Raw genomic sequence first — 12178 nt, forward strand, 5'->3', positions numbered from 1 at the left:
TATTTTTTCAGTTTGATGTATATTTTTAACCCCCCTCCCCATACTTAGGATGTTTGGGGGAGGGAATGAGCACCCTCTTTCAATTGAAATAGGAAGCTAAAATTCTTCCGTTATATTACTATTTACAAGTCTAAAAATATTGAGGGATGTCCTGTTATTTTTGAAAAACTTTTTTTTACATATATTTTTGAACCACCTTAGTGCTCACCCCCTAAGAGTAAGGGCAAACACCCTAAATATCACCAAGCTCCCCCCCCCCCGAAAAAACAAGAGCCCCCCTCCAAAAAAGAGCAAAATACTCTTCAAAAACAGCCCCTTAAAAATGTCAATGCCGCAGTTTGCATCATGGTAGCACCCCTGTTGTTACTGTTTAATAAATGCATTTTTTAAAGATACAGTTCAGTTTTGTTGATAAACAATCAAACACTGCGTTAATTACAACAATATAAGTGAAAAAACATTTCTGAAACATGAAAGCTTGGATAAGTGCTGTGAAAACTCTATTTCAAATACTCACATCAATTGCCATAGATAAATTTTATCAGTATGCTGAACTCCAAGAAATGATTATACAGACAAAAATGAAACATTATATAGATAAAATAATACCTCCATAGGACATGAGGCGACTTATGCGAGATGAAGGCACTTTTCTTTCTCTTGCTCTGTCACTTAACTGAAAAATTTTTAATTTTGTGTCAATGCTTTATTAATAAAACTTGCACTTTAATATTTTCCTTCATGTGAAACAATTTTTAACTATACAATAAATTAATTTTACCATGAAGGCTATGTAAATATTTTTGAAAACAATTTTAATTCATGTTATACACTGTCATTTATTTCATGCTCTGCAGTGTTTAATGTCAGCTACAAAAACAAGCTACTGGTTTATAATTTACAAGATTGTAAATGTACAGTTCATGTATAATTTTTATTTATCTTTTGATGCTTAGTGCCATTTCCGATTGTGCTTTAATATATTTTATAGACATCTTTTAACACTCTAGAACTTATATCAAAAAGGAACCTGAGAACTTGTACAAGAGAATTTTTTTTTTCAACCTCAGGCCTCTAGGCATTGTAATTTTTACTTGATAATTTAAGTTATACAAAGGCATGACTGGACATATGAGATTGCCCAAAAATCTACGAACTTCTCGGTACCTAGATTGACCTTTAGCTTGCTTTTGTTTACGCGTAGATGAAGTTACAAACACAGTCTCACACATTAATAGCCATAAGATGATTAGAAAACATGTAGACCAAATACAGAATAAATTTAAGTTTAAAAAAGCACATGACTTAAACATGGTCTGTGATGTTTCTTATCTTTTCTAATCACATATTAAAAAAAAAATGTAATCGAATTTGAGAAAAATTTAGTTTACCCGTTGAAGCTTATGGGTCTTTGGTAGTTTTTGGTTTGATGATGTTTCAATATTTGGTTTTAACTTTTCTGCGATAAAGTCATTTCCAAGTTTTGTCACTTGAATCTTTGGTTCTTGAACATTTGCCATTTTAAAGGCTTCCATATCATGGTCTTTGACATTTACTTCTTTGAATGATGAATCAACACTATTAGTTGCGATATTACTGGGTGTGGATAATTTAATTTCAGATTGTTGCTCAGTTTTCATTTCAGAACTTTCAACATTATGTTTTGGCATATAGTCAATTTTCTCAGCAGAATGACCAACTGCCTTCGCTTGAACAAGATCTTCATAAATAATTGGGTGGTCAATGCTCAACTCTTCTGACTTGGGAATTGTCTTCTGATTGGTCATAGTGTAAACTGCATATTGCTTAATAGATTCTGTAACCATTGATCCTCTTTCTTTAATTTCAGTGGCGATATTGATGACAGGCTGTAAAATACAAAGAGAAATCAAAAAATTATTTAAGAAAACATATACAGAAGTTTAACAAGTGTTAGAAATCAAAATTACAAAATGTTCATAGCAGGGTTTAAGCTGAGTTCAAACGTTCTTTAGTAAAAAAGCTAAAATTGGGAAAAAAGCTTTAGCAAAATGTTAAAATGTCGAAGGTTAATGAATACGTTTACAAATCTTTTCACTAACTCTATGTGTTTCATCTCCAGTTGAAAGTGAAATTCAAAACTCAAGCAAGACTTCTTTAGAGAAATAAATACACATTAATTAATATTTCTTTAAAAGTTGAAATAAAAAATTTAGAATCGTACTCATCATTGAGAGGACACAAGTTTTATTTTTTAAACGTCAATAATTATGGGAAGGGCAGAGGGGACATAATGCCTAATTAAGACAAAATATTGTTGAACTTAATGATAGTTTAAACATATCAGCTGAGATTTATAAAAAGAACTAAGTTCAATATGGCCATGCTTGCTTGCTCTCGGATTGTGTATCATTTTTTTCTTTTGAGCATAAAAGGGAAACTACCTTATTTCATTTTTGTAATTTAGATGACGTTTTCGCATTTTGTGAAAACTGCAACCATAGCGGAAACTCTGGTTCATAGTATCATTTAAAAATCAAGGAAATATACAATACAAAATAACAGTGTATGTTAAAATTTGAAATAAGTTTAACGCGCAAAATATGTGGTTCTTTTACAAATAAATAAATTGGAAACACATAAATAAAACAAATGATTGACTATAAGAGGAGCCTAATTGATCCTTAGCCTGATTTTATCCCTAATTGAAGTGTTTCAAGCTATTTACAGCACTTCATGATGCCCAACAAGGTTATTTAATTAGATCCATTTGGACAAATACACTTATCTTTTTGAAGCACATTAGCAATAATGGAAAAAATCTCCTTCAGAATTCATAAATATAAAATATATTTTTTAATTTTTACTTTATACCAATGTTTCAACTTTATGTTGAAATGCTTCTCATAATTAGTATAACTGTTGTATAACTTAATGGGAGGGGGAGCACTCCTGCCTTCAACATTTACTCATTAGTTGAATGCTCTTATTTACCTTTCAATCCTTTAGCAATGATAACCCCTTTCTGCCTAAAAAAAAGTCAAATATTTTTTAATAAAAACAGATTTTTCTCACCGAGTTTCCCAAATAATTTGGTGTTAATTGCATTATTTAGCATTGTTTTTTTTTTTTTTTTTTGCTTTTTTTTCTGGATTTCAAACTTCCTCTATTGTTACGTAATTTCAGTGATAATCAATGCCAGATCTGGGGAGAGCAAATCGGGTCGGTTCGCTTGCTCCAGGCGGCAACTACTGAGGGGCGGCAAATTCACCCTATTTCTCTCTGTGTGTGTGTGTGTTTTTTTTTTTTGTTGAAACTCGAAAGAAAAACTTAAAAAAGGTGAGTAGGAGCAGCAATTTCAAGATTTGCCCCAGCTTGGAAAAACTGCAGATCCTGCACTGATGATAATTCTATCACACAGTTAAATAAGAGAAGTGTAGCTTTAACAAATACAAGAATCTTAATAAACTTCTTACAATAGTTACTATATCAAATAAACAAATTTAGATTTAAAAAATTAAACAGCACAAATCCAGATGTCTGACTTTGTCACATCCAAAAGTAGCTTTGAGACAGACATTATTTATTGTTTTGAATATAATGCAAAACTTTAGATGCAGCAATTTAGTACAATTATTTGTTTATCATGGTTAAAAAAGCTGACCACAAACAATAAGATACTTAGAAAATAATTCAAACAAATGTTAATAATGTCGATCCAAAGTACTGAAATTAGCATTTTTCAAATAGAATACAAAGAATGTAATTTGATACTTGGAAAATTAACTTACATTACTTTTGCCTGGATAAGTAAATACTGTGCTAAGATTTTCCTCTGCAGAAGTAATGAGAGACTTAGAGACACTGTTGAGGCTTGAGTTTTGCCATGTGTGATCAATTTTACTCCCATTTATCCTGATAAATGTTCTTGCAACAAGTTCCAGTCCGTTCAAAATTACGGTGAAGTCTGCACGCTTCATGATTTATCTGATTAAGGAAACAATAAAATTATTATTTCACAAAGTCAATTCCACATCAAAAATTACATTTTCATAGAAATTTTTATTCAATTCAGTTACAATATTTACATATTTTCAGTACTTGACAGACTACTTTTACAATTCACAAAAGGATCATGACAGCAGAAAATTATTTTTGCAAATGTACCGTTAACCTTCATTTATCGTGGATAACACATTCCAGATTCTACCATGATAAGTCAATTTTGGCTAAGTAGGATTATTTACTTGTAAATTGATTATTTTTCTATTTAGGGCATGGAATACTTTTTTATGATCTTTTAAATGCGTTTTTAACCATTTTGAGAACCCAATAGACATGAAATAATACTCCTTAGCTATCATTACACACATATTACCCAATAAATTACTCAAAAAATGAAAAAAACCACAACATATTACATGTTAAAAATATCACATTGTTATTAATGTGCATTAAACTACACACACACAAGTAGTTCTTAGGCACAGTCTACAGCTAACCTATGAAAATAATGCAATTTGTTCGACAATGAAACAGGGTTTAAGTTGAGCTCAATAGATCTTTTGCAAAAAAGCTAAAACTGGAAAAAAAGCTTTAGTAAAATGCTTAATTTTCAACGAATAGTTGAATACGTTCGCATATTTTTCTGATGCTTAATGCATTTCATCTCCAGTTGAAAACAATTAAAAATTCAGCCATGACATCTTTAAAGAAAGAAATACTCCGTAGTTAATAACAATATACATTTTTAAATTTGAAAAAAGAAATTTAAAATTGTACGTGCCATTAAGAGAACACAAGTTTGATTTTTAAAATGGTACAGGTTCCTTCCCAATCTTTCAAGACAAAAGAGTAAAAGTTAAGGATGATTTTTAATGCAGAAAATATTGATAAATTAAAAAAAATATATATGTTTTGAATTTATTGCATGATACAATTTCATACCAAGCAGACTTCTAAATTACTAATACTAATTACTACATTACTAATAATTACTAATTAATACGTCAAGGAATATCAAAATTCCTTCTCAGTCCAAAAGTAATTTCCGAAAGTGGCAAAAAACAATTTAATCAAGCAATTTTGGGAGCATGAAGAGTTTCCAATTTATATGAATTCAAGTCCTTTTTCTTTGCCATTAAAAATAACAGTAATTTCCATAAGAAATGTTGCAGTATTTACATTTTTAAAAGTTACATATTCAGAAGTGCGGATTATCTGCCGATGCTGCGTTTACAATCCATTATTTTTCTTTGTCCCAAATTAGTCCAACTGGATTAGCTAGATAATGACACATTCTGATACAATTATATATTACTTTCCCATGAATTAAAGCTTTAATTACAGTAGACGGCCAACTTTGAAAAGTGGAAGAAGAGCCAAGTTTCCTATTCGCTAATAATTTGTACAGTTTGTTGCAAATAAATCGGAGCTTATTTTTTAAAATAGAATACAATAGCAAAAGATTAATTTAAAATAGAATACAATCTATACATATAATAAAATAAGATGTTTGTGTGTGTGTGTGGCGCGCTTCCCGGGAACACGGTAAGACCTAGAAAGATGAAATTTGGTACATAGTTGCAGTTTTTGCCGAAGATGTGCACCTCGGGCTTCGATTTTTGAAATTTTAATTAGAAAAATAGTTATTTACTGTTTTACGTGTTGTTTTGCACTTTTTAGTACGTTTTACCTCACAGACCCCGAACCAATCGCACTACATAAATATTTTTTGCACTATAGTGTAGGAAATTTAATTTTAAATATGATGAATGAAAAAATTTTGAAAATAGAACAGTTTTTGTATTTTTTATGAATTTTTGAAAAAACCTTTAATTTGCATTTTTTCCTGGGTTTTATTTTTTTCTAATATCATCCTGCGAGAAGTATTAAAGCCTCATTTCTAAAATTTAAGTTGGTAATAGTAAAAATATTTTGCCCTCTTCAGAAGAGAAAAGTTCTTAAAAATAAGCAATAGTTTTTTTTTTTACAATTTTTTTAATGCTGAACACATCATGTCTTTCCACGCATCGGTCGAAAAAAAGCGTTCTTCAATCTCTTATGTCTCTGACGTCACTATTTGGATTTCGATTCGATATTTAGGATGGAATCTTAATCGCAAACAAATGTTAATCTTTTTTTTACCTATACAGCTTACTTCTACATTTTATGAAGTGATGACCACGTGTTTTTTCGGCAGCGCTTGCTTTTTTTCTTTCCTTTTTTTTGTTTTATTTAGGGATTGCATTTATTTCTTTTTCCACCCCCCTCCCCCGCCGAAGCTGGACATTTTGCTGTATCTATATAAGGTTACATTGCATAATTGTGCGCATTTATTTCAAGCGAATTTTTTTTTTTTTGTCAAACGTTACTTTTTGCACACTACGGGGAATTTTGGAGATAACTTTTTTTTAAATAAAAAAAAAAGCGTTTTTTTGAGTGATCTTTGTTTTTATTAGGAAATGGGCGGGAAGGTTAAAATAAATGGAGATGGATAAGAAATTTTAGAGATAGATCGTAAAGGTAGATAGCCGCCGAAGGCGGCAATCTTTGCGTAAAAATGTGAATGGCACAAAAAAAGATAGAGATGGATTGATTAATACTACTGCCAAATTTATTTAAACAGCTGCCGAAGGCGGCAAATTTGAAATAAAAAGGTAAATAACAAGTTAGCCGAACAGCCACCGTAGGTGGCTGCCTCCATAGAATGGCGAATGGCGTAAGAAGGCGAACCAGCTGGTCGCCGCAGGCGGCTATGATGAAATAAGATGTGTGTGTGGCGCGCTTACCGGGAAAACGGTAAGATCTAGAAATTATTCTATTCAAATTAATAATAGTATAGATATAGATTGATTGATTCCGCCACGAAATTTATTTACGCAGCCGCCGAAGGCGGCAACCTTGGCGTAAAAAGACGGACCAGCTGGTCGCCGCAGGCGGCTAGTAAACAAATAAAATAGCAAACCTTAAAAGAATGGAAAGGAAGCAAAAAATGAAAAACCTATATTTTATTGATATTGGTTCCGAATAAAAACAATAGATAACAGAAATCCTATTTGCAGAAAACAACCACTTAAGAAAATTGCAAAAACGAACTTTTTCATACAGAAAGAAGAGAGAGGGGGGCTCACAGTACAAAAGATTCCCATGGCTCTCAATGGCGTAGAAATCCAGTAGGCAGTTAGGGACCTTGCTGATTTTTTGCAGGGGTGCCAAAAATTAAGATTTGGGCCTGAACAAGACATGTATCTACTGCTTTCAATATTACGGAAGCAGTCACACCCTACTTCATTTTACGTTCTTAAAGACATTGATTGCCGTATTTGAAGAGGATGAGGTTTTAAATGATCTCATGACCCCTCCCCCCACACAAAAAAATTAATATAAGATTAAAGTAAAACTAATGTTTAATATGACTTGCTTTTCCCACTTCATTTTAAAGTCATGATGATATCAATTTAAATTTCTAATTATTTTTAAGCAAGTGTTATAAATAAATTATTACTAATTCATAGAATTTCGTTTATTAAACATATTGAAAATTTTTGCTTTGCAAATGAATGCGAAAGAGTAACAATTTTTTAAAAGATTTTGAAAATCCCTCCCAGAAAAGTTTTCTGGCTACGCCCCTGGTATTACCTAAGTACACTTGTAAATGGAAGAATTCATATAGTCTAATGCTTTTTTTTCAAAACTAAATGCATAAAATTAAATTATTCAAATTTATGTATACATCAGCATTGAAGTTTTTTACTTTTGCACAATGAACACAATTCAACATGTATATATGAAAGTTAGTGTATTCAATATAAAATTCAAAAAGAATTCATTGTAAAAAATTCAAGTTTAAATACAGTTTATACAACATTATTTTTTTATATATTTACAAAATTATATTACTAGAATTTTATGAGGAGAACATTGCAAAATAGCAGCTGCAAGGAAAGAGGGTAATGATTATGAATTTTTATGAAAGTACCAAAAGATTTATTATCTGCGTACAAGCTGAGAACACCTGCTTTGTGTTAATATTTAGCAATTATAATTGTCCCACATGAGCAATAAAAACTTTATTGCAAGCAACAGAATTTATGTAATCCACATGAAGGCTTTCAGTCTAAAGGCTAAATGTAAATGTGCTAAACAAATGATTATGAGAAAGTTTTTGAAAATTGATGTAAGGTCTCTGTACATATTTTGTACTTAAAGCATGTATCAGAATAAATTACAAGAAATATAAAAATTAAACCTCTGAAAATCATATGGCAGTCAGGTTAAAAGTATCGACATTTACTTCAATGAAAATTTATCTTATGAGCAGATCAGAAATCTCATGGAAAAATTCTGTAAAAAATTCAGATAGATTTTTATCAAGCTTTATTTTCTAAGAATAGATTTTTTTGATGTTGTAATAACAAAAATATTTTTTTAAAGTTTCATTAACAAAAGATGTATGAACAAATAGCACACAATTAAAAAAATAATAATAATCATTAAAAATTTTTTAAAAAAATGCAAGGGGGAGAATACTTAATTCATGAAGAAAGTTCCACCTGAAAAATTACAAGCCATTGAGTGGGAGCTTGTGGGTAAATTTTGAAATTTGTAGCACATGCAAAGTAACTTACAAGTTATCAGACATTTCTAGTCTACAAACATCAATGATCCACTAATAAACAATGGCAATACTTGGCTTTAAAAACTTCTATAATTACCATCAAATGGGTCATTCTTCAAAAAGTAACTTTTCAATCAGATGCCTTTTACAGTAAAAACTTAACAGAACAATTCATTTAACAATGATTTTTAATTTCATCAAAAATATATCTATTTAAACCTTCCACCAATTTTTTACAAATAATTTTTATTTTAGTATATTTTTGGTTCACAACATGTGAATTCTCACCTCCATGGCATGTCACACACCTTGTGTGACTGTTTATGTTGCTTAATAACTTGTTTAATAAAACGTATATACTTATTTACTGATTATTCCTTTCACAAGTGTCTGAAATACTAATTGCTTAAGTGTATTTAATTTTTTAATATTGTGTTTTAGTTCGTTTTAGTAGGACAAGAAGTCACGTTACAGAATAAATTCTCACCTCCATTGCCTAAACACAAAATGCCATTCCTCATTAACACATGGCAGTAATGACATCAAATTTTATTTTCTATGATACAAGGGAGCCCCTTTGTTATTTTCAGCCATAGTTGAAGTTGTGAGATTTTTGTCGAAAAACAAAAAGATAAGATTTTGCTTAAAAAAAACTGAGTATGGCTATTCTCACTTCTCACCTCCGTGAACTTGAATTTCAGGCATGTAAATAAATGTAAGAAAAGAAGTGAACATGTTTTCATATGCTCAACGTGTGCAGATAGTAGCAACAAAGAAAAAAAATTTTTCTTTGAAAAATATATCTATTAGGCCTATATTAATGGTAAATTCCTCACCTCCGTTATAGACCTTATCAAAGTCATTATTTCTGAGGTGAAAATAAATGAAGGAGGAAAAATGCATCAATAATATGCATTCTACCAAAATTATAAATTGCCAGTATATCTTTAATTTTACTAAATACTCTTTTTTAACACACATTTGAAACTACTAATTTAGTCGTACTTTAATTAAGAGAGTTTAATATTATATTCTCACTAATAGTGATGTGGATCGGGTAAATACCCAGTGGGTAGGTAAATATTTTTTGGGTATTTACCCAAGGCCTGGATAAATACCCAAAAACTGGATATTTTACAAAAAAAAAAAAAAATGCAAAAAGTGAATGAGAATTTTTTTTTAAATCTAAATATAAAATATATATATAATAGGTAAAACTGATACATACATATGTATTACACAGTTTATAATATTTTTTATCAAAAGACTTAATGAAATTATGAAAGAAACATATCGCGAACCAAAGAATCTTTCTTTTCAATGCCATAATTAAAGAAGATGTTTGCTTTTTTTTTGTAACCAGTTAAGCTTTTTACTTTTTGTAGGATTGCTTTTTATATGTGAAATTTGGCTATCAAGATTGATTAGGCATATCCAACACATTTAATGTGAATATCATATTAGATTGCTGAGTTGTTTCACACAATAATTCTTTAAATATGTGATCAAAATACAAATTTTAGGGAAAAATTTATTGTTTTGTATATGGTTGCTTATACAAGGTGTTTCGTTTTAACCTGCAAGACCTTTATTTTTGCAACCGTTAGTCCTAGATGCTTACTTCCAATTGCAAAAATATTCAGATGCAGCGTAAAGATATTGGAAGTTTGAAGCAGAAATAAAAATGAGTCAATAACTACAAAATTTAACTTTTTATACGGCTCTAGGTCCCCTAACTTATATTTAGAGAAATGATCTGCATTTAAAACTTACTGACACAAAAAAACTTGACATTTGTGTAATCAAAACTCAAGGAGATATTCCATTTGAAAGTTTTAAGGGACCATGCAGAAGATGAGATAAGAACTTATTACCCTTTCAGAAGAATGACAGGTTGGCAAAGTAAAAAACACAAGGTATTTACATTTTTCATTTCGACTCAAAAATTCATGCTAATGTTATGCCGTGATATGCAAAACACGCTGCAAAACCTTGAACAATTTGAAAAAACACTCTGCACACATATAATTTTATATAACCACTCATTAACTGCTATATTTTCCCCCAAAAGATGTTACTGACGGCGAGTGTAAAATGGTGTAAGTCACAAAACGCTGCGTTTCATATCTCAGTGAATATTGGTCGTACTAATGTCAAACTTTTTTTGTAATTGTTTTCCAATGGAGATTATTTCCCTAAATATCAATAAGTCAGAGGACCTGGGGCCCATGTAAAAAGTTAAAATTTGTATTTTTTTACTTATATTTATATTTTTCCTTCAAATTTTCAATATCTTAAGTCTGCATCTGATTTTGAACATTTTTGCAATTGTAGGTATGCATCTAGGACTAACGGTTGCAAAAAATAGAGGTCTTGAAGGTTAAAACAAAACACCCTGTATATATACACATTGGAATACATACAGAAAAGTATTTTAGTTGAATATAAATTTTTGAAATAAATACCCGGGTAAATACCCATTTTGGGTATTTACCCGGGTATATACCCTGGGTATTTACCCCTAAAAATAAATACCCGGGTATTTTACATCACTACTCACTAATCATTAAAATAGCTGATTGTTTGAAAAATTAACAAAATTACTACTTTAAAATTAAAATGGCCTTGATTTTTAAATATTAAAAGTTTTTCTTCTTTTTTTATTTCTATGAACAGGGCATTTTTTTATTTATGAGTAAAATACTTGGAACTTAGCAGGGCCATTGTTTATGGTTACTTCTAGTCCGTAACACTTTCACGTAAGAACGAAAAAAAAAAAGAAAACAAAAGGTTTCTAAATTGAAAAATATTTGTGGCCAAAAGTTACTTTTTCTGGAGAAGGACCCATATAGAGAAGTCGCAATTGACCTCATCAATCAAAGAAATTTTGAAAGGGGACATTTTTTAAGTGTCTTCTAAGGGAAAATTGCAGCAAAATTTATTTTTCTGCGCTTTTTGTTGCAAAAAATGAAAAAATAAGACCATTTTGCGGATTTATTACCCATTTAGTTGCTGATAAAAACAAAACAACCAAACAAACAATAACCTTCGTACTTGCAAAAAACAACAACACGGTTATGTTGTCAAAAAGCATGTTATATACTAACAAACGAAATCACTGACTTACAAAAAAAAAAAAAAAAAAAAAAGAAATTTGCAAGCGTTGCATTGATACTAGAATTCATGCAAAAAAGGGCACTTGCATCAGACAAATTAGTAATGAGTTTTGTAATTTAAGTATTTCTTACATTATTCAATATATTTCAGAAAAACAATTGCTTTTGTCTTCAGTTTTTGCAGTTGCTGTCATTTTTCATCACAACAAATAAATAAACCGCAAGCGTGTAGAGCTTCATTTAAGTGCAATTAATAAGTAAAGAAAGCTTTCACATGGAGGACTATGAAGGATGTTGCTTTGACTTTGAATCAAAACGCTGAGCAAAGAAGTTTCTTTTTTGACTTTCATTACATAAGTTGCTTTAGCTATTTAATATTATTGATATTACATAATCCATCTTATTATTAACCTTAGCAACCAGCAGAGAGCAGACGGCATTTGCGAAAAGTTGAAGTACTTAA

General features: G+C 30.3%; 1 protein-coding gene across 1 annotated transcript in view; it reads right to left on the reverse strand.

Moving 5' to 3' along the window:
- Positions 1-12147, reverse strand: part of LOC129220160 (atypical kinase COQ8B, mitochondrial-like) — a 43586-nt gene extending 31439 nt beyond the window's left edge. The window contains exons 1-4 of the mRNA XM_054854515.1: positions 11848-12147; positions 3771-3966; positions 1392-1868; positions 610-676 (exon numbers count right to left, since the gene is read on the reverse strand). Of these exons, the coding sequence (XP_054710490.1) occupies positions 610-676; positions 1392-1868; positions 3771-3959 (733 nt within the window). The 5' untranslated portion in view covers positions 3960-3966; positions 11848-12147. The remainder of the gene's footprint in view (positions 1-609; positions 677-1391; positions 1869-3770; positions 3967-11847) is intronic.
- Positions 12148-12178: the final 31 nt, after the last annotated feature.

Source organism: Uloborus diversus, chromosome 4 (assembly GCF_026930045.1).
Source record: "Uloborus diversus isolate 005 chromosome 4, Udiv.v.3.1, whole genome shotgun sequence".
Lineage (NCBI taxonomy): Eukaryota > Metazoa > Arthropoda > Arachnida > Araneae > Uloboridae > Uloborus > Uloborus diversus.